General features: G+C 38.0%; 1 protein-coding gene and 1 pseudogene across 1 annotated transcript; one reads left to right on the forward strand and one right to left on the reverse strand.

The window, feature by feature from the left end:
• The first annotated feature begins 2,782 nt into the window (after positions 1 to 2,782).
• LOC106383572 lies at positions 2,783 to 4,573 on the forward strand. The gene is made up of 3 exons (XM_013823652.1): positions 2,783 to 2,932; positions 2,989 to 3,375; positions 3,599 to 4,573. Exons 1-3 carry the CDS (start codon positions 2,783 to 2,785, stop codon positions 4,571 to 4,573), a joined length of 1,512 nt encoding a protein of 503 aa, XP_013679106.1.
• Positions 4,574 to 12,471: 7,898 nt separating this feature from the next.
• LOC125581700 lies at positions 12,472 to 17,666 on the reverse strand (annotated as a pseudogene).
• Positions 17,667 to 23,192: the final 5,526 nt, after the last annotated feature.

A 23,192-nucleotide genomic window follows, 5' to 3' on the forward strand; every position in this document is an offset into this window, starting at 1 on the left:
GAAAAAAGAAATCTTGCCAAAAGTGTGAAAACCACGATGTTTTAGATCCAGGTATAAGTTAAAGAGGAATTAATAAAGCCGGGGAAGAACTGAGCATCATCCACAAGAAGGTGAACAAAGAGAAAGAAAGAGGTACCAACATCATGATATTAAAGTTGACAAGATTAAGGCAGCCACCAAACCAAACATTGTCCAAATAATAGATATCATTTTTCCTTCATCATTAAACTAAAGCAATGAACCAAAAAAGATAGAATTCAAAACACAAGACAAAATTCCGAAGTTCATGAACACTCCAGTATCAGATATAATTCACTAAAGGTCCATATTCGTAACAGATTCTGTTGGAAAAATAGATTCCAGGTGTCAAAGAAAAAAGCAGTTCAAAGGAAAAAAGCTTCAAAGAAATCACCGGATAATCTTTTGTTGCTATGAGGATCAACCCCAAAGATGGCCAGAACCGAGCCTACTAGGAGTATTAAGGACCATCCACTGAAGAAGAGAGGCAATGCCAAAGTACATAGCAGAGGCGTGATCATATCCTATTTTCTGAAAGAAGAGCCACCTGATGAACAATCCATCCCCAAACCGAAACAATATCAAGGTAAGACCTTAGAATCTCAAAAGAATATGAAAACTGACTTGCTCTATCTTGGTGCAGGTTATCCAGTTTTTAGGTCGAAACTTTGTCAAGGGGGAGGGTATGATGCGGTCATCAGATCAGCAACTGAACCAGAGGTCAACCCAAAGCCTTACTCAACCAGCCAATGCGCCAACCAGGACGTACGTGCACTAAAAATGACATATCTTACAAACCAGGAGGGTTTAAATGACGAGGATAATTTTTATGGATTATAAACTTAAGAAGTAGTCCATGAAAATTGGAATCAGGCCAAAATAATCAAGGATCAAGAAGTTATGAATTTTACAAGTCAGGGGTTACTTAGCTCTTCCATCTGCGAGTACCCGACTTTAGAAGAGGATTCAAGCCCAAAGAAGAATCGACCTGAACCAAATCCGATCATAGGAGTCAAGAGGAGTTTATCAGATTTCCAGAAAGACCAATATCAGGAGAAATGGCCGCGGAAATTAGGAGATATGATCAATTTCCCAAAACCGGCCAAACCAGTTCTACACTTGCCTTATTTGGAAGATCCGAGGTTCACATCAAACCAACCTCAAGAATGGCAACCAGGTGGCCTTATAAGTCATTCAGAGGCACTCCACAACATCCTAGGAAGCACCAAGCCATACTGGATCAGACGGATCCCAATCAAACCAAAAGATCAAGCCGGTTTGCATCAATTGGCCAAACCAACATCATTTAAGGAAAGTCTTCAACCAATTCAACTTGGTTCGACCCAGAGATATTTATGGGAACCAGGAGATACTTTAGACCATTCAGAAGACATCCAAGACGTCCTTAGCTACACCAGCACCCAGGAGATCAGGCGGATCTCTCTCTCCATCAACATTCCATATATGGCCACAATTACACTAAATGCTTTGGAAGAGTTTCTACAGATTTTTGCCCAAGACCAACGGCCATATTCTCTTCTATTAAGACCAAGGAGTATTTCAGGAAGGCTTGAAGATCATGGCAACGTCCAGAAGCTGTCCAGATACAAGATCATCCAAGTTATCCTTTTGAAGGCACAAATCGAGCTAACGGCTAGTTTCCATGGAGCCATCAAAGCCTTCTCATCCAAGACTTTTATTTCGGTTTATTTTCTTTCCTTATGTCATTTTCAGACTGTTTGAGAGTCCTTTGTCGAGCCTATAAAGCTCTAGTCTTTGCTTCATTGTAAATCACCAAGTAAATAAAAAGTTTATTCAGTTTTTATCAAAGATTGTTCTTTGTATAAAATATTGATCTTTAGGATTCAAAGAGAGATTCTTTGTTTTTCTATTGATTTCGTGAGTCTAGTTTGTTTGTGCAAATCAAACAAGCTCAGTACACAGATTGATAGAGTCAATCACATTGTTTCCATCATCCATCAGATTGAGAGATTCAATCAAACATTCATCCGCAAATCCACTTCAATCCATCTTTTGATCAAGCTGAGAGTGATACACATCCAGCAGCTTGATTCCGCCATATCTATCCTTTATCTTTGTTTATTTATCTTAGTTTATTCTTCATAACATTCATATCTCCATTCATCTTTCATTTGTTTCAGGTCTTACAATCGATTTCAGACCATATCGACCAACCGGTCACATCTTTGGTTGATCTGATTTGAACCTCCAACAACCATTTGGGCGACCCAGCTTCAAGACTGTAACAGAAAGAAACCAACAGCCGCCTGATCCATTAAGAAAAACACTAAATCCTCAAAATGCCGGAGCCTTCAGTACTCCAGAGATCCCGAGCGCTCGATCCGGACGCTACATGGGAGAGAACTCATAACAACCTCCGCAGCAGAGCATGCCTCAGTGAAGCTTGACAGTGGCCTGGACGAAATAGGCACCGGACTACAAGCCCAAAGAAGTTATCCGATCCAATCGCAAAACAGATATATGGAATGACCCGGGGAACCTAGAAACTGAATGTCACCACTGGGAAACCTAACTTCCGAGAACCGAACTCCATCTGCTGCAAGAACCGTCCAGCAAACAGGGTTCGGTGACCCAATAGGGCAAGCTCGCGGTACGACCCCGCAGACCTATCGATGCGGATACTCAAAGAGAAGATCTGGGGATCCCGGGCGAAACCGGAATGTTCAAGAACTATATCAAAAGAAACGATGCCGAGCTCAAAAGAATATACTCCATCGTGCATATGGCGACGAGCTCCGCTACAGACATATATATGGTCATTGAGGAGACAAGGAGAACTCCATTCACAAACCGAATCGCCAGCGCAAGGCTACACCATGTTGGGAAACTCAAATTTCCCGAGTACGCTGGGAATACAGACCCGAAAGTTCATGTACGAGCCTTTCGACTAGCGATATCAAGAGCACACCTCAACGATGACGAAAAAAGGCTGGCTACTACCGCTTCTTTGCCAAAAATCTCACTGGGGCCGCACTTGAATGGTTCGCAGGCCTCGAGGAAAACTCAATCGACAACTTCACCCAGTTGTTGTCTGCATTCCTCAAACAATACTCGGTTTTCATTGAAACGAGGGTTACCGAGACAGACCTCTGGAATCTCAAACAAGCGCCCTTCGAGCCATTAAGAGCGTACATAAACAAGTTCAGGGAAATCAAAGCCAAGATCTCGCACCCAAACGAAGTCATGGCCCTGGCGGCGTTAAAGGACGGCGTCTATTTCTCATCCAAATTCAGGGAAGAAATGGCAGGGCGGGCACCAATCTCGTTGGACAATGCACTACACCGAGATTCCTACTTTGCAACCCACGAGGAGGAGGTCGCAGCCTTAAAGGAGCGCAAACAAAAATAACGTCGCCAAAAAGAATAATGCTCCTAAAGAACCAGCAACAAAAGGGCAACACTCCTATGCAATAAATAATTTGCCGCAAAACAAATCATCGACGTACGACCCCAACAAACACTGTGCCTTACATGACCGAAAAGGTCATTCGACCGAGGAATGTTGAGCGGCACTTCGCAGTCAAAACAAAAATAAAAAGACCAGCGAGGATACCGAAGAAGAAGAGGAAGAGCCAGCGACTCCAAAATCTAATCGAAAAGCTAAAGGCTCTTCGAATAAAAGAGGCAGGGAAAGCGAGCCAGAGCCGCCTAGCTCTCCACCCCCAGCGCCGAAGAAAAGAGTCGACATGATCTTGTGGGGGTCAGAAAGCCATACACCTAACAGAATCGAGGGACAGACCAAAGGAAGAGTATGCATCGACATTACGGTAGCAGTCCGAACACTGAAGCACCTCAATGAAGCTACTCCCCCTAGTATTACTCGATACAACCCAAATGCAGGGTCTCCCTTTAGGAAAATCCCCAACTTCAAGCGAAAGCAGAAGATGGCCAGAATCCGTGAACTGCTAGAAAGACCAATTGCCCCACAAATTCAGAAGAAAGACATCATGCGAACCCTTAATCGCAACATGTCTGGGGGACAGAGACACTACCGACCAACACCAACCAAAAGATGGAATTTTCCGACGGACAACAAAGGCAAACAACGAATCGACTTTATCTACAGAGGCTCTAAATTTTGCAACTCGGTTAACTCCATCAAAGCATACCAACGAAGAGCCGAAAAGAGCATAGGAGTCAGAGAGCCTCTATCAGGTCCCAACCATGAAATCATCTTCGACAAAAATGAGACTGCAGATCTTGACAAACCACACGATGACGCTCTAGTAATACGACTCGACATCGGCGGCTGCGAACTATCTCGAGTAATGATCAACACCGGTAGCTTGGCTGATGTCCTCTTCTACGACGCGTTCAAAAGAATGGGGTTCACCAAAGCACTCCTCAAGCAAGAACGAACCCCTCTGATCGGGTTCGCAGGGGAAACCACCTACTCCCTTGGGTCAATCGAGCTCGCTGTAACCGCCGGAGAAGTCAGAAAAAATCGTGGAATTCATCGTGATAGACCATCCAGCCCCATTCAACGCAATCCTTGGAAGGCCCTGGCTATATAACATGAAGGCAGTCCCCTCAACCTACCACCAATGCCTGAAATTCCCGACTCCAAAAGGAATCAAAACCATTAGAGGAAGCCAGAAGAGCTTCAGAACATGCTACCTTGCAAGCTTCAAAGATACGAGCAGCACTCCTAATTAGGCCATCAAGATCAACAACAGACGTACACGCCTACATGAACCACCAAACAAAAGAACCTATCTCTGGAAAAATAATCGAACTACGTTATGACATGATCCCTCGCCAAGGGTACGTAGGCAACTCACGACACGAGTTCAGTCACCCACCAACTACACAGCTCGAAGGATGCGCATCGCAACGCCTGAAGCACGCTAGCACATCAGCATCGACTTCGAATCGGAAGACAAGCTTCCTTCCTTGTCTAAAATTTGTAACAAACCGTAACCCAACATTTTAATAAAATTCGGTGCTTACACCTCGTAGTTCGAGCTCGTTAGATTTCCTATATCCAAAAATCGCAATATTCTTAACGGTTGACTGTAAACCAGGACCCTGATCAAGTCTTTGGTTACAGCCAGCTCCGCCAACGAGCGCGGCGAAACTAGTTAACAAAATCTTTTGTTACATCAAATGTACGTTGATAAAAATACCTACGACAAATCGACACACGACCTCAAAAGACCGGCCTTGCGTAAACATAAAAATTGCAACAAACAACTCGAGAACTCACAATCCTATCTTTATTAAAAAAATAAAAATAAAGCAAAGGAAACAAAGGGGAAAGCGAAAATAAAAATCAAATTCATAAAACTACTCCTCGATATTAAATTCACCATCCTCGAACTGGCCGCCTGCGCGCTTCATTTCGTCACTCGTGTCATTCACCGCAGAAGGAACTTTAGCAAAGAAATTTTCTGGCAGGTCCTCCGTAATCTGAGGCAGATCAAGCTTCTCAACGGAGAAATCCGAAACCGCCATCACATCGAGCTCAGATCCGAGCTCGACCTCTTTAGTTAGAAGACGCAACAACTCATCCGAAGCCAAAAGTTTGTTGTTCATGATGTCCTTCAATATATCTATGTTCGCCTTGACCTCCCTAAGACGAGCTTTGCAATCACTTGCGGCCTTCTTTTTTTCCCACTTCTCCTTCAAAGATACCAGCACGTCCAAGTAGCTATCTGCCAAAGCCCTTTTAGCATCATAGAACTTATTAGCGGAAGATTCGACATTCGCCTCCAAAAAAGAAACTTGCTCTAGGGCCGACTTCCTCTCGTTACTCACAACTCGTAAAGGAGCCTCGAGTGAAGCAGCCTGATTCCCCAGCTTCTCAGCGGCGGCCAGCTGGACAGTGTTAGTACGCTCTCGATCCTGAGCCATCTTCAGACCAAGTTTCAGCTCCCGAACAACCGTCTTTATCTCATAAACCTCGTCGGAGCACGGAACATCCTGCAGACGTCTCTCCAAAGTCGCCGCAAACTCATTATTAGCCTCCATAGACTGGAACGTAACGAGTCAGAACGAACCAATCAAGCTAAAGATTCAAAGTTACAATTATCAAAAAGACGACCTTAGCATGAGCAACATCCATCTTCACATAGGCCTCGCGCCCCATCATATTTTGTAAGGAAGGAAGTGGACATCCAGCAGTCTTGAAATACCTCACCAAGTGAGCGACACTGTCCGGATCCTCCGTGATAGGACAACCCTTGGAGTGAGAAAACTGCCCATGAAACGGTTTAAAAACAACCGTATCACCCAAAACACCAAGACTGGTCTGCACCATTCATTTTCGCCTTCTTCGGAGGTGGATCGCTCCCCTCCGAACCAGTTGGGCTACTCGACTTTATGCAAGCAGCAGAATTTTCGCCCTCGAGGTCTTTTCCCTCTCGAGGTGAAGCTCGCGGAAGTCGGGTCTCCTCGTGAAGAACTTCTGTGAGCGCTTCGCTCACGTCTCCGGATCGGATGCGTTCCACACTAACGTCGCCCGCTAGATTTCGTATCCTTTCGGATTTGCGAAGGTTTGTCCTTCTCGATGCCATGTCTTTTCGGCAAGAGGAAACAAGAATCTATCGGAGTACTGTGATAAACCCTAAACGAAGTAAAGCTTCATAAGGGCCAAGGCGTCACTGTATCCCAACAATCTAGATAAAAGAATCTCGAAAACTGAGGAAGCAAAAGATATTCCTAAAACCATGTTTATCCATTCAAAATAGTCAAAACTTCGCGATCAAAGATCGCGGAAAACAAAAGTCTGAAATAGAAAGATCAACTAGAATCGTCTCCTTCGGGAACAGACGACCCTCCGGCTTGATCCACTGAATCTTCGGAAACTTGAGGAAGGTTGAGCCCGGAGATTGACCAATCCGATACAGCAGCCAAAGTAACAAGACCGTCACAGTCCTTCTCCATCTCCTTCAAACGAGCAAGCTAGGCATCCACAGTTAAGCCCCCATCCTTGAGCTCGTTCAGAAGATCGATGTTGGCAACCACCTCTTGCAACTGGATCTCAGCCGACGCCTCCTTTTTCTTGTTCACCCATTTCTCCTTCAACGACTCTAGGATCTCCCGATATCGTTCCGCGACGTCACGACGAGCGACACGAGAAGCACGACGGATATCTCGATCCCTCTCGACCTCGAACGCTGCAATTTTGGCCTTCTGAGCGATGACCTGGGCCGCAAGAGTCGCGTTATCCTGACAAGTCCTCTTCCAGTCACCGGTCAAGGCCTCGATCTTTTTAGCATCCCCTTTTCCCTCGCGCTTGGTGGTTTCGAGCTCCGCCAAAAATCACTTGATCTCAGAACCGATGCTCTCTATCTCCTTGTCATTCCGAGAAACCTCAACACGATCCTCCATCACTACAACATACTCGTTGAAGGCTTCCATAACCTAAAGAAGACGAAGCTGACAAATAAGAACCTCAAAGCATCTTCTAGAAGGAAAGAAACCAAAAAAAAGGTCTTAGAGCTCGCGACTGCCACTTTGGCGTAAGCCTCCTTTTCGGTCGGAAAAGTATGGGAAGGGAGACGGTAACCTGCAGATCTCATGTGACCGGCGAGAGAGATCAGGTCGTCCTGAGCCGCCGACTGAGGATCATCACCTTCAGAAGCAAGCCCCCGGACGGTCGATTCTCGTCTAGAACAGGACGGGCCGGGCAAGGCAGCCTTCGACGATCGATGTCGCTTACGGGTCGCGACAACTACTTCATCTTTCGAGCTGGGGCTCAACGAGACATGAGATCGTCGCTCCCCAGGAGCATCTTCATCATCGGAATCCCGAATCGAAATCAAGGGAGGTATCAGAAGCTCTGCTCCTCAACGCTGACCCAGAAGTACGAGACCTCCTCATAAGCTGCCAGGCCAATCGGTCCAAAGACTGAGCTTGGATGGAAGAAGTCGCAACGACTTCCTGAGAGCGCTCCGCCTCATCTTCAGAGCTGCCAATAGCCGGTGGGGGCCTGTTTGTTCCCCCTGGCATGGCAAAAGCAGCTCTGATTCGGGACTGGTCAAACGATGAACAGTTCGAACGACCTCTCCGGAGAACTCCGATCAAACCCGAATCTCGTTCGACATCAAAGAACTTCTGGAATGAACTGAAACAATTAAAAGAAAAAGAAGATTTGAATCGCAAATCTCCCAAAGGAAAAGGATCGACATTAAGATCAAGAAAGAACTAACCTATATTCTCAGCCCAATTCCGGGGAAGTCGAGAGAAATCGAAGTCGCCCATGGATGCTCCATCCACCTTAAAGACAAAAAATTACTCGCGCCACTTCTCATCGTGATTGGGGACATCCTCAATAACGTGGCAACCCGGACGCGGAGACACGAGGAAAGTTTCGGGACTCTTCTTGCTCCGCTTCACTAGAACAAGGTGACGGAACTCACTAAGACCGAAGGAAAGACCTTCCTCCCTAGCTTTAACCAAGAACGTTATGTGATGCCTAAGAAAATTCGGGAGGATTTGATTAAACGATAAACCAAGCTCCGCCAAGATCTCGAGGATAGGCTCCAGAATCGGGAAAGTAAGACCGCAAGATTGGAAGAAAGAGGGATAAGCTCTGCAATATCCTCCTCGAACGATTTTGGGAGTCTCAGACATAGAAGCCAAGTCAAGGACGATGGCTCGGTCTACTCCATACATCGTGTAGAGATCCTCAAGATCGTCGGTCGTAGTCGTCGGGTGAGGGAAACTGAATGATGAAGACATCTCAGGTCCAATGATCAAGAAATCTCAAAGCAATAGAAAAAAGAGATGAAGAAGAAGAATCAGAATTGAGACAAAAAAAAAGAAATCCCTTGCGTATTTATAGCTACTCTAACGGCTCTATCGTCATTCTCGAGAAGGATAATGATGACCTAGGACTCGTCCTAGCGGTGGCCGATGTAGCCGTTAGCAAGAGTAAAAGTGCGCCAAACAACGGTCTCCAAAGTTTATCATTAAATTCAAACCAAAATCGTACCGGGTACCAAGCGACGAAATCAAGATTAAAGCAAACCACCTCTATTTTGTTTCGTTCAAACCAAAAGAGGCTGGGGGACAAATGTTGGATCCAATTTTGGCCAATACGTTAATGGGCCACAATCAAGGAAATGGACTGCGAAGATCCACAGCAAGCACGCGAGCTCCGGACGGAGACTTCGAGGATCCGGAGATCGCAGAACAGTCGCGAAGATCACGGGACCAGCCCGTTATAAGAAAAGATCGACGCATAAGGAAGATGACACGTTGAAAACCCTAGAGTATGATCTTGTTTTTACCCAACTTTAGATCTTTTCAATTAACGATCTCGTTTCTAACGTATGATCTTGTTTAACTTAATGTATTCAATCTTATTCATCAATAAAGTCCATTTTTGCCTACTGGAAACTGATTACATCGTTGTGTTCTAAAGATGTTGTTGCCTACGTCATTATCTTCCCTAGATTAAACTCCCGATCACTATCAAATTCTTAGTGTAGATTTCATGATCTACAATGACGATTGTGGTTTACCAATTGTGTAAAAAAAAAAAAGAAACGTGATATACATATTTATTGGACTATAGGTGGTCATTTTCAAATTATTTTGCAATAAAAACAACTCAATGAAAATGAATTTCAATGTTAAACATGATGGAAAAGAAAAAAAAAGAACAACTTTTTTTTTTTTGATGAAATTTGAAATTTATTGATCAACCTAAGAAATTTTACAGACCATTAAAGGTTGGTTATAGTCTTAGATGCTAACTAGAAATTTATTGATCAACTTTTTTGTTCGTTTGAGTAACCCATTATTTGTTTTATCAACAATAAAAACATATATTAATGCATTATCTATCTATACTATTATTTGTGACGTGATTTTCGCATTTGAACTTTTATGTTAAAAGTTAGAGCAGTTAAATTTAATGATATCCTTAATGATTTTTTTTTATATATAATTAAAAAGGAAATTCATATTAATAATATTAGATTTTTAAAAAATAAGAATTTTTTTACATCTTATGTTGTTATATTGAAATAATATTTTCTATTTAAGGTTAAAAAAATAAGATATAAAACAATTTACAATTAAATATTAATCAAGAAAAAGTTTTGTATAAAGATATTTTCTTAAAAAATTAATATAGAGTGTTTTTAAATTTTCAACACAATAATAAAACATATTTTAGTTAAAGTTTTGTTATATATATATATATATAATTAATTTGATGTTTGATTTAAAATTTTTGAAAACAGATATAATAATTTATCCTGCTTGCTTTTGAATTAATAAAACACAAACTCATAAGTATTCGTAAGAAGATAATGTCCACATGTATGGTCAAAATATTTAGTTTTATTATCTTCTATATTCTTAATAACACGCCTGACCAACCAAATTTTGCCATATCACTTAGATTTTAAAAAATTTAAAAATCAATTAAAACAAGATAATGACTAAAACAAAACATATCAACGATGTTTTATTTCTTATGTTCCCATATCTTTAAAATTTGACTGACAAATCATAAACGACAGCAGAACTACCATCGTTTAACAATAGAATAGGAAAGGATTATACTCTTTCTTATTCAATCTCAATACCTTAACTCAAAATTAGTGTCGTATGAATGTCCTGAGCCAGTGTCGAGTTTCAGTTTCTGAGTAAACGGATCGCATCAACCCAAATTCTCAAGTTACTCTATCTTACTCCTATGTACAGTTTCGTTGGCTTAGACAAAGCACCAAACGAACCTGTTTTGGGTTAAGAAAGAAGGTTCGAGAAAAGTGGATATGGAAAATCTGAGTTAATAACCAAGTGGTGGCAATTTATTGGAGTTTGGTGTGTTCGATTCTCCCTCGGAACTAAATTATCATCACTTGGCCAATATAGACTTGGGCTTCGGCCCAAGTGATTTACATGGTGGATCGTAACAGATGATCGGTTCACTCTCTGGCATTAGTCGGAAAGTATTCCAAACTCGGGTCAGTCAGTGTAATAGCCAGTCCACTTTCTAGCACTAAGTGTATTCCTCCCGAGACCCAGCCGATAAGGTTTATCAAAAAAAATTCCGAGTTATTGGAAATTTTATCATTGCAAAGAGCTTTTAGGGTAGGAAAAGAAAAAAGGAACAAGGAAGGAAGGAAGAAATCAAACGTAAACAAGGTCCAATAAGAGGAACTGATTTTGATAAAAGGTAAAACCAATTCTATTAATTCGATTAATTCACCACTTTAAAGTTCTACGGTCATTACTTTGATATTCAGTGAGATAATCTGGTTTATGTAAGGTGATTGGAACTTTAAGTGTTGAAAAGATGCAAAATTGCTGCTATGAAAAAGTTGATCCTATTTAAAAAAAAAAATTAAATGGACGTACGTTTGAAGTTTTAGTGATGCAGCATGTGAGTTTGTCATTTATGTCATCTTTATATATAAAGAAAGCATTGTATCTCTCCTGAGGGCTCCACGTCGGATGCCACGTCGGAAATAGGGTCTCCCTCGCGCTGACACGTCAGATCCGCAGCGTTTCATTAAACCGTGTGTTTTTATTTTGACTGGGCCTTACATTCGTTACAGTTGGCAAGCCCAGCAATTACTTCATCCAGCTGTAAACGCGGTTCTCAACGTCATTTTGCTAATAGGGTTTTGTGCTTAGCTTTTGTCTCTACCATACGATGTCGAGACAGAACCAGAGTCCCTTATGGCGCAGCCGATCTTTCACCTTCTTCTTTCCGTATGGCGGCCATTGGAACTAGGGTTCATCGTGTTCTTCGTTCTGTTGCTAGCCAAAGCGACAATGGTGTATTCAACAATATATTTGTGAGACGATTCCCTGGATTGAGCTTTCTTCGTGTCGTTTCGTCTTCGTTTTTTTCTCTCTGGAACCGTTACAGGATCAATTTATTCACAGCCATTAACGAGATTCTTAAATTCGACCCACGCTGTAACCGTGATTTCTCATTCATTGTATCTTTCTAACTTCAAGGCTGTGCGTCTCCAACTATAAAAAGGTAAAGCTTACATACCATAAACATCATCTTCGCAAATCCAAACAACAGTTGAAGTTTTTTCTCAGTAGAATGGCGAACTCAAGGCAGGTTCTCAAGTGGCTTAGTTAGAGATTAAAAGTTTTTAAGAGATTTGAGAAACTATTTCCCGAGTTCTCTGCATATGTGTGGATCATGTTTTTTAGTATAAACTTTTAATTGTTTGTCCATGCTCTGCTCTGCTCAGGTTCAGTGATTAACATATTTTTGTTTTACAGAGCAAAACAGAGACCATGAATGGAAATTGAAGGAGAGGATCAGAAACTGAGTCTTCATCAAGACCTTGAGTCTAATAGCCTACGAGGGTACACATATCTCCAAACACCATTTTATACACACAAAAAAAAAAGATCTCCACTTTGTTTCATGTTGGCTATCTGAGTCAGACTTTGCTTAATAGTTTGTTCTTTGATTAATGAGAAGACCAGGTTCTGCACCCCAAGGATCGGACAAACAATAATCAAGATGCACATAAAGAGGTGATGAGAGATTCAGAGACGCTAGAAAATCTGCAGCTTGATAGGAAAAGCTTCCAAGCTTCTTTCCAATAAATCCAAGATTGAACTTTTGATTGGTTTAATTGTGATGTTGGAATGTGTGGGATATAACAAGTGAAGAAGAAAGGAAAGATTGATATTTTAAATATATAACGACCAGTTACTCTCATCCATAAAAAAAACAATCTTAGTGGGTGGTGTTGTCTTATAATGCTAACGAGACATGGTCTCAATGCTATATTGCTATCATATTAATGTGTGTATCGTTTTTTCCTGTTCATAAAGTATTATGTAGCTTATCTTTACTTCAAAGAAATATCAGTGATATTGATGACAAGTTCAAGCATCTATTCTGTGACATAGCCTCTCCCAAGCGACTTATTTGACATGGAGAAGGAGCTGCAGAAGATTGGTTTTAAGCCGGTAAGGAACACTGCACAGAGAAGAGCTGCTGCACAGATCCAAGGCATAACGCAAAAAACGAGGCAAGACTCACCAGCACACCTCTTCCGTATCTCTTCCAAAGCCTCAAGGCCAACAGTTCCTGAAACTAACCTCATAAATGAATGATGTGCTATTTGAAAATCATACTGATCCTTAATTTTCTTGCTATTTGACATATTTATATGTATAACAAAGTGTATGATTTGTCTTGAGTTTACAATCGTTTGCATGTATTCTGAAGAAAAATGCATTTTCAACATATGGAGATTGGTTTATACATGCAACTTATGATCACAATGCAAGAATGTCATGCGACGAGAAAGTACAAAACACAAAACTTGAGAAGTTTTCTAATGCAATATCTGATAGTTTTTTCAGACCACAATGCAATAATGAAGAGACAAATTCAAGCAAAAAAAAAACAAGTTTAAACATTTGTCAAAACTTTTGACAGACCAGCAAAGAGGATTTAAATAGACCAATACTCTCATTTCCTAAGCTCCATGCCATACGGTGGAATTCCTTCCACTTCCTTAGTCTCAACCTCTCTCCAGTTTGGATAGCATAGCACCGTCATGTTCAACTTTTCCTGTCAAACCAAAACCACTCAAAAGAGTACGTATATCGTCAGTCAAAATAATAAATAATAAGTTGTTAAACCAAAAGAGAGATTGATCAGATCACAAATGGGAGATCAATATTGACAACACATTGAAAAGTCTTTACATAGGATACAAGTTGAAAACCTTTGTTATCTAAAAACATTCACAACCACCGAGGATATGTCATCTAAACAATATCAAGGATAAATGCGATCAGTGGCATTTTGGAAACTAAAGTTTCTTTGCAGTTACTTTTAAATATATTTGGTAGAATGTTATACATTTATTAGTTAATTAACCTCTCTAAATTTGCTAAACATCTATTCGAGCCGATAATTTTAAAAATAATTTCCATATCCCCTCATTCTCCAGTATCTATTATTAAAATTATTTAGCTATTAATTTGTTTTTCCTATTTTTTAGAAACTTTTTTCTATTTTTCAGAACTTTAAATACAATTTTCCTTACATAAGCTTAAAAATATTTAAAAAACTATTTGATTTTTAAAACATTATCTTTAGAAACTAATAATATGTTTTTGTTATTAATATTGTTATATCCAATATTATCTTTTCTTATATTTGCTTTACGTCCCAAAGGAACGAGGCACCTCAAAATATCTGCAACAAAACACTATAAGAAAGGTACCTGTACGCAGAACTTAGGCTACTCGCAGGTGACCATGCTGAAGGGATGAATCTTATAGACGTTCAAAAATGGTGAAACCACACATACGTTGTTGACAAGCTGTGGAGGCAAGTTAAGCAGTCGTTGCATGAGGTTCCAATCATAAAGAGGAGATCCTATGGTATAAACATGATTCTTAAAATGCCACTAAGAGCCTGCGAGCTCAATGACCTCAAGAAAAGGTGCACAAAGTGTTTTTACTATAAGGAAATGGAGAAGTTTCTTATGTTTTTCCTGTTCCATAATAAATTTATAGTAAATTTTTAAAAATAAAATAATATATTACTCGGTATAACAAATGAAACAGTATAAACAAAATATAAAATAATCAATGTTTTGAGTATTAAACCTAACCACAACAATAAAAAATCAAATAATACTTACTATATATAAAAAAAATTGAGCAAGCATTTAATAAATGTATACAATTTCAATCATGAAAATCGTATCATGCTAATACAACTTTATAATCTCTAACAAGAATAATAATAAAAAAATAGTTAGACATATGCGAAGATGATATAAAATGTGTTTTCATTATAAAAAAACATAAAAAAAATAACTAAAATAGAATAATGTCATAAAATATATTTGACAACAAATAAAAAAACAAAACCAAGTGACAAAAAAAACAAACATCAAACATTAACTAAAATGAATATAATATCTTTCGTCACTTAATATGTCCTAATAGACAATAACACTATTATATACATCTTTTGCAAATGCAAACCTAAAACACAAACTACCAAATCATACAAAAAATAAAAAACCAAGATCACAAGTAAAGAATATCCTGCCCGTCCGTAGGGCGGACCTACCCTAGTATACTATATTTTAAAGGTGGTATAGAATTACACTAAGTAATAAATTACACATGTTATCAAACTAAAGAGTTTGATAACTTTCATAACATAATTATTTCTATAAACACACTGATATTAAGAGATCAATGCATTTTCAAAACAAATCTAATTTTATGTATGCGGTTAATAAATGAAAATATGTGTTATTGGTTTGTGTATGTATATTCATCTCCCTCTAATAATCAAGTTGTGTAATTTTAGTGATATAGAACTCAAATTTGGTCTTGCGTAATCGAAAATATTCCCATGCGTAGCATTGAATTAATACTTGTATTTCATTTCATAAACCATTACAAACAACACGTAAAATAAAATAAAATTATAAAAAATAAAAAAATTAAAGAGAAACACCACATCATCCAAGTTAATACAAATTCCCAGACAGCCATCAAAAACAACACCGTTGGGTCTTGAGGAGAGGGCTCTCTTTACACACTGTTTATTCCCTATCTTTTATCTGTATACTTTCTTCTTCTTTTCTTTACAAAAATGAATTAATAAATAAACACTGTTTTCGTGTTTAAAAAAAAAAAAACACTGTTTTAACTTTTTGTCCCGAACCGTTTTAAAATAATATAATAAATGTATGAAATAACTCTAACTTGACCTCTAAGCAACTGAGATGCATCTGCGGTGACCCACTCGTGTTCTCATTTTCCGTCGTTTGGTCTCTTCTCTCCACACGTTACCAATGTCTTCAGCGATGCTAATAGCGTCTGCTGATGCTCCGGCCAATCCTTTCCTCGTGAATCCAGCCGCGTAAAATCCCGATTTACCTTTCCATGCGTTTGGAAACGGCGATTTGGGAAACCCGTTTTTAGAAAATAGGTCATTTTCCTAAAGGACAAAAAGAACAGATTCAGTTGACTTGTAATGCAATAAACTACCGAAATTATTAGATTGAAGTTGTTTTGTTTTGTTTCTCACCTGAAGCCAAGAAGGAACGTTACTGCGGTATCCCGTGGCTAGAACAACAGCGTCAAGATCTAATATCTGACCATCAACGAGCTCCACGTGGCTACGAGAGAACCTTTTGATTCCAGGGACGATATCTACCTGGCCGGATTTTATTTTCTCCATAGCTCCGATGTCAAGCACTGGAGTCTTCCCTGTGAGGACCTTGAGCTCCATTGGACCCATTTTGGGCCTCTTTAGCCCAAACTTTGTCTAGTTTCCCAAAACCAGCCATGCGAGGATCAACAGAATCTTGTCCACTAGCCATAGAGGTAGCCATTTCATCAGTATCATTGAGATTTCGAAAGTCGATTTGCCTAAAATCTCCCTCGGTAAGACATGAACCTGATCAAAATTAAATACCAAAAATTAGCTTAAGGGTAAATCTTTGTTGACTATAAAAATTTGTAAATTTAAGTTTAAAGCTGGAACTTTGATTTGTATAACTTACCGAGCTGCGAACAACCATGGAGGGGTTAGCACTGTGATTTGCGAGATCAAGAGAAACTTCCATGCCGGAGTTTCCACATCCGACGACAAGAACACTCTTTCCTCTGTATTTCTCGCCAGATTTATACTCACAAGAGTGTATCACCTCTCCGTCGAACTCCGTCGTCAGCCCATCTATCTCGGGAACAACTCTCTCCGCGTTTTCTCCCGTCGCCACCACTAGCCACCGGCAGATATATTCCATCTCTGACCCGGAAACGGCAGAGGAAGGAGAAGACTTCACCGTCTTAATACGCCAGAGACCACTGGTCTTTTCGTAACGAGCGGACTGAACACACTCGTTGAATTGAGGGCTAATGTCGAATCGGGTAGCGTAGGACTCAAGGTAATCGATGAACTGCCGTTTTGTCGGATAATCGGGGTAGTTTTCTGGGAAGGACATGTTGGGTAATTGACAAACTTCCTTGGGTAAATGAAGTTTGAGTCTGTCGTAGGTTCTTTTCTGCCACAGTGAAGCTATGCATTCTGCTCTCTCCAATACCACAAAGGGAACACCTTCCTCGCGGAGGCAAGCAGCTGTGGCTAGCCCCGATGGGCCGGATCCAACGATAACTGGACCGTTAACCCAAATGCACCGTTGTCTGTCAGAAAAATCTTCACTTCCCATGAGCCTGAACATGTTCTCCATTCTAGGGTTGAGTTTGATGGAACAGATAATATATGTAGTGAAAACCGAATAAGGTTTGAGAATTCGGCCAAAAAAAAGTACGAACTTTACACGAATCGCAAAAAAAATCTGCACTCGAGTCTGGCCAAAAAAATATTGTATTTTTATTGACTTTTTTAGTTTATTAAGCAACTTAAGATTGACTGACCATTTTAGCACACCGTGAACCCACAGTTAAGACAGTGTTAAGTAAACATTAAATGTTGGCGTTAAGCGAAACAACATCGTTTTCAAATGAGATGAAACGACGTTGTTTTACATGATTTGAAAATAAAAAGAATTACATCCCTGGATTTGAACTCGGGTTGATTAGGACAAATGGCAAGGTATTTTACCACTGGGCTAGTGGCACTTTCAGTTGAGTTACTAACACATTTAATAATATTTGGTACTGATTGAATATAAAAAAAAAATTCTAAAAACTTTAAAAGATCTTTAAAATTCCAAAAAATTGAAAAACTAAATTTTTTTTATAAAATTAATTTTGAAATTAAAATTAAAAATAAAATTTTATTTTTTCTTTAAAAAATCAAAAATATTCCAAAATTTTCATTTTTTTTAATTCCAAAAAATTTAAAAATTCAAAGAAAATGCAAAAAATTAAAATTACAATTATCAGCTAAAAATTAAAATCGCACGCAAAATGGGTACAATATTTATTTTAAGCATTTTAATTTAATTTTAATATGTGGGTATCTTTTTTGTGTGTATAATTAATTTCAATTTTTAGCAATTGTTTAAAAAAATTGAAAATTTTGGAAGATTTTAGATTTTTTTGTTAAAATAAATTAAAATTATTTTTAATTTTAATTTTAAAATTAATTTTATAATATTTTTTCATTTTTTCATTTTTTTGGAATTTTAAAGATCTTTTAAAGTTTTTAGAGAATTTTTTTATATTCAATCAGTACCAAATAAAATTAAATGTGTTAGTAACTCCGTTGAAAGTTTTGTATTTTTTTTGTCAGCTCAAAAGTTCATATTTCTTTTGGCAATTCATGCAAAGTTAGTGATTTTTTTTGCCTAATTCTCGAATAAGGTTTAGGTTGGTTTCAAGGTGTTTTGATCGAATTCAAAAGGATTGGTAGTGAAGCTGAGTAAGTTATATGTTTGTTGATTAAGAATGAGATGTGTTTGGAATGTGTTGTGGAGATAGAGGTGGTGTGTGTGAGTTTATATAAAGGACGAGTTAGGAGGAAGCTGCTTGTGACTTGCGCCTTCTAAGGTTAATTTTTTAATCAATTAAATGAATACAAAAGTTCTTCATTAAGTGTGGCTAATTAAAATGTAATAGTTTATTTTGATTTCCCATTTAGTCATATGCCTTTGCTTAAAAATAGTTTACGATATTTGAGCTTTTCCTTATGGAATTATTCGATTCTTTCCTTCAAAGTTGCTGATGGGACTTTGATTAGAGTATCTCGATCTGTCTCAAATTAATTCTACGCCTTGTTAATCTAAAATTTTAAAGTCTCTTACTATAATTTATCTATATATTTTGAAAAATCCTTAAATTTTTTATTTTTATATTTCGGGACCCTGTTCGACCGCTCCACTTGCGCTTGCTATTAGACGGCCCTGTCTATAATCATATATATGCTCAGTTTATTAGCATAAATTAGTTGGTGATGATTAAAATAGTATTGCTTTATGGTATATATGAGATATTACTTATACTGATTAAATGGCTTTGAATATCACAAAGAGATATAGTTTAAAATTTAATGATGTGAAAGAGTAATCAACTAGGCGCAATGGACCAGTGATAATAATATAGATCATCCAAATTCTTTCGATCTTATGGTCCTACCCCCATGAGCTTGTAGATGGCTTTGGAGAATAAAACTGAAATATGAAAATTACTTGTGAAATAGATATCTAGAAATTAATGTATGTATATATAAGTGCAAAATGATCGAAGTAGCTAGGTTAGGTTCGGTTCAAATATCAAGTGTGTGGGAGTATTTTATGAGGTAGCTAGGTGTATTTAGCTCAATTGATATTATTTGTGATCAGTGTTTCAAAAACTGTTTGGATGGTCTCCAGATGATTAATTGTTAAGTTATATATATAATATACTAGGGCCGCTCCGCGCTACGCGCGGAATGTGATGTATGTTTTTGTGAAAATATAAAACTTGTGTAACCGTTTTTGTATGTTCATTTGGTTGGCAGTGCGATTTAGTCGATGAATGTCATCAACACCAGTCTATTGTTTTATTCGCTCGTTTGCATTTTAGTAGTTTATAGAATAGTGACTTTGATGACTAATTTAATTTTAAACCATGAAGTGTAGCAATCAATCCATATATTTTTTTTTGTTAATACTTCTGTTAATCAACAAATGAGATTAAAAAATAGTTGATAGTTTCTTCATAGTAGCAAATGGGATTAAAAAGTAAAAATTGAGAGTTGAGTTTTTCAAAATACCATCCTTAGTCAACTGAGGAATATCTAAAAAATATACTATGACAGGAAATATTGTTTGATAGTAAAGAAAGAAGCACATAAATTTTAAAAATCTTTAGCTTTTAAGATTACAAAATGAAGTGATGACATGATTTGATATATATATATTATCCAATAAAATCGATGATTAATATTTTGTAAAACAATAATTGAGAACTTTGAATAATTATTTTTGAAAATATTTTTTCATTTGTGGGTGTAAAAGCATATTACATAAGAAAAATATTATAAAGTTGGTTTAGTAAGTAGTTATTTTAAGTTTTTCTGTCAGCTTTTTTAAATATAACTAATACTATTATTTTAACCAAACTTCCGTTGTTCTTTGATGTTGGTTGCATCAAGTATTGAGTTAGCAAATTATCAAATGGTGTAACCTAAGTATGGATTTGTTAGATGAGCATATCAAGATATATCATTTTGGAAATCCATAACCGCAAAAGACCCATTTATGTTTAATTATTTTATATTTTTGGTTTATATTTGGTTAGTAAATAATTTTGTTTAGTTGTTTTTTTTTTTTGTTTTGGGCATTACTCAGATACTGATTTATATTATGATTTTATAAACGTATTGAAGCTACTTATCTAGACCGTCAAGTTTAATATAAAACTGAACATCATGAAACAAAGATAACTATAATCCATGATTAAACATTTGAACTTGTTCATAGAAAAAGGAAAACTAATCTTCCAAAGTCACAATCACACTCGTTTCGGCACACAAAGATTTTAGAAGAAATGTGTATTCTCCAAATCAAAGCTAATAGCATTAAAAAAAAAACTTTTTTGTTTATTATGAGGATTATTACTGGTTTCTTGCTCGAATTCTTCTTCATCTGATTTTTTTCAATTGTCTGCATCATCATCGTCATCTGCTTCATTATCGTCTTCTTCTTGATGGTTGTCAACTTCTTGTTTTCCAATCATGGGTAAGCTTATGACTCATCTTTCTGATCTCGTTGCACTGCACCAAAACGAAGAGTTACAAAAACTATCTGATCTGTGTCAAGAGTTTACTCAAGACTTAGTTTGGCATTCACAAAAACAAACATTGAACATATACAATAATGCTTATAGTCATGTGAAAGCCTTTAACCATCTCGATTTGTCAATTACCAACAAAACCACCTTCATCAAATTTGAACTGAAACACAAAGATTACTCATTTATAATCTCTCAAATCATCAGCAAAATTCACCCAATACACCATCACACATGGACTAAACCGACATCAATTTCAAATCCCATAATTTTTTTTTTCAATCATCATTTTACTTATTACATACATATCTAAAATATTATGTTCGATTTGTCACAACTGAAATAAAACAAAAAACAAAAAAAAACATATTTAAAAAAAAACATAGAACGATCATCCTTATGTGGTGTTTCTTATCAGTCCCTAGGCGTCGGTGGCTGCGGCTTCTTGTGATTCAACAGCAGCCGTTCCTAAGGAGTCTTGCCATTGGTCACAAGTGGCACCAAAGAGTCAAAATTGTCTGATTTCCCGAGCACAATCTCAATCTGCGTAAAACATAATGTAAAAATAAGAAGTCAAAATGTTACACAAAGGGGAGGATGATGCTAAAGTAGTGAAACTTGCCTTTGCATTCTGAACCATCTTTCCTTTGGCCTCATTCTTCATTTCTGAACAATAGAAAAAAAAACCTTGAATTAGATTGAAAGCTTTTCTATCATCATGAAAAAAAAAGAACTTACTCTTCTTTGTAGTCAATCCAATGTTCTTCAAGATCTCAGAGATTGTTACCACCATCGTTATTGCTGTGTGCAAACTAAAACAGTTAAAAGTAAAATACACAAAGAAGAGAGAGACCAGTCCATGCTTTTTCGATAAGATTTTAAGTTATGATGAAAATGTGGTATGTACCCATTCAGAGTGCAGAGAGCTCGACCTCATTGTGTTGCTGTATGTACCTTTGCATCAAACGCAATGCATACCACACAAAATTGATTCAAAAACTTTTTCAAATTGCTCTATTTGGAATACAAACAAACAGTTTGGTGGACATATAAAGGCTAGAGATCGTTCAGGAATTAAAACTAAATCAACCAAGCTGATCTCACGCTTCCACAAACTAAATAGAAGAAGTAGATGCTCAGAAACCTAGATCAGATCTGGTGTGGAATTTTCGTTCCGATCAAAGAGATTTTAAAGTAACGATACCTTGGCGCGAGATTAACGTAGAAGAACAATGGTTTCTTCGTGTTGGAGACTTGAATCATGTTCTTCTTGTGAGTCTCCGTCTTTGCCGGCAAGAGGATGATGTTTATCTCAGGGATGTGCTCGGTGCAGGAGCCGGTGTTGCTATTTCCATCGCCATCTTCTTCTTCGATCACCCTCAGTTTCTTTCTGTGTAAACTTTCTCTTCTCGCTTGTCGGTAGCTGGAAAAAAGTTAAATCGGGAATCAAAACCCAGAATGTATCATTCATGATTATCACACAGATTTCTTCATACAGGATTAAATATTTGATTTTAGCAAATTACATTCAAGTGATATGCGAAAACTCCAATGAAAGAATACAGAGAAGAGAAGATATACCTTTTCTTCAAACGCAGCTTCTTCCATGGCAAGAAAAATCTCTTCGTTCTGAGGCTGAGGCCACTGAATGGGCAGCAGATGTGACGCCGGATCGTCTTCGTCGACGATGGAAACTGGCTCATCAACGTCGATCTATATACGATAGGATGATTTCGAGAGGAGGGATGCAAACCTTTTTATACTTGAATTTCCACAGCTTTGCAAGAGCTAACCTCATTGAATGTAGATCGTGGATGATGGATCATGGAGCCATTAAACCGACCGTTTCAGGTTGTGTGAAGAAACACAATCGTCACTGCACTGCCGCCGTATGAAGAGAGGAGAGACGAAGACGAACCTCGTTTCATCACTTCACCCGTACTCCATCGGCCCAGAAAAATCTTCAATCTTCGGAGTCCAATACACAAATAAGCCAGCAAAGCCCAACATAGCAACGATTAAATGAAACGCTGTGTAGAGAGTCATGGGACACGTGTCAACACGATATTAAACGAATTTCCATGCTATCATCTGAGGTGGCTTCATGGGAGGGATTAAAACCCTTCTTTATATATAAAGATATATTCAGTGCTGATTAATAATTATCTATCATATATAATATTGCGGGAAAAAGTCGATTCGAACTTTAGGAAACAAAGGAACTTGCATAAGATGAATAGAAAGAGCATTGTAATACCGGTGATTTCTAGAGTATTTTAATGGGAAATCAGAAAAGGATTTAGTGTATAATATATACAACATAAGCGATATTAGGCTTAACCTGTCATTTTAGGCTAATTTGATGCAAATACAGTAACCGGTTAGTTTATATAACAATTTTATCAAAGTAATGTTTCATTTGTAGAGTTTACTTTGTCCGAGTAATACATTGTACATCGGGGTGGAGAA

The sequence above is a fragment of the Brassica napus genome, chromosome C2 (assembly GCF_020379485.1).
Source record: "Brassica napus cultivar Da-Ae chromosome C2, Da-Ae, whole genome shotgun sequence".
NCBI classification, from domain to species: domain Eukaryota; kingdom Viridiplantae; phylum Streptophyta; class Magnoliopsida; order Brassicales; family Brassicaceae; genus Brassica; species Brassica napus.

Excerpts from the sequence above, each read along its gene's own strand:
- LOC106383572 (XM_013823652.1), top strand. The coding sequence starts at position 2,783 with ATGGCGACGAGCTCCGCTACAGACATATATATGGTCATTGAGGAGACA. Across the intron at positions 2,933-2,988 it reads ATACAGACCCGAAAGTTCAT|GCTGGCTACTACCGCTTCTT; the intron begins GTACGAGCCTTT and ends TGACGAAAAAAG. Across the intron at positions 3,376-3,598 it reads TTGCAACCCACGAGGAGGAG|ACCAGCGAGGATACCGAAGA; the intron begins GTCGCAGCCTTA and ends AAAAATAAAAAG.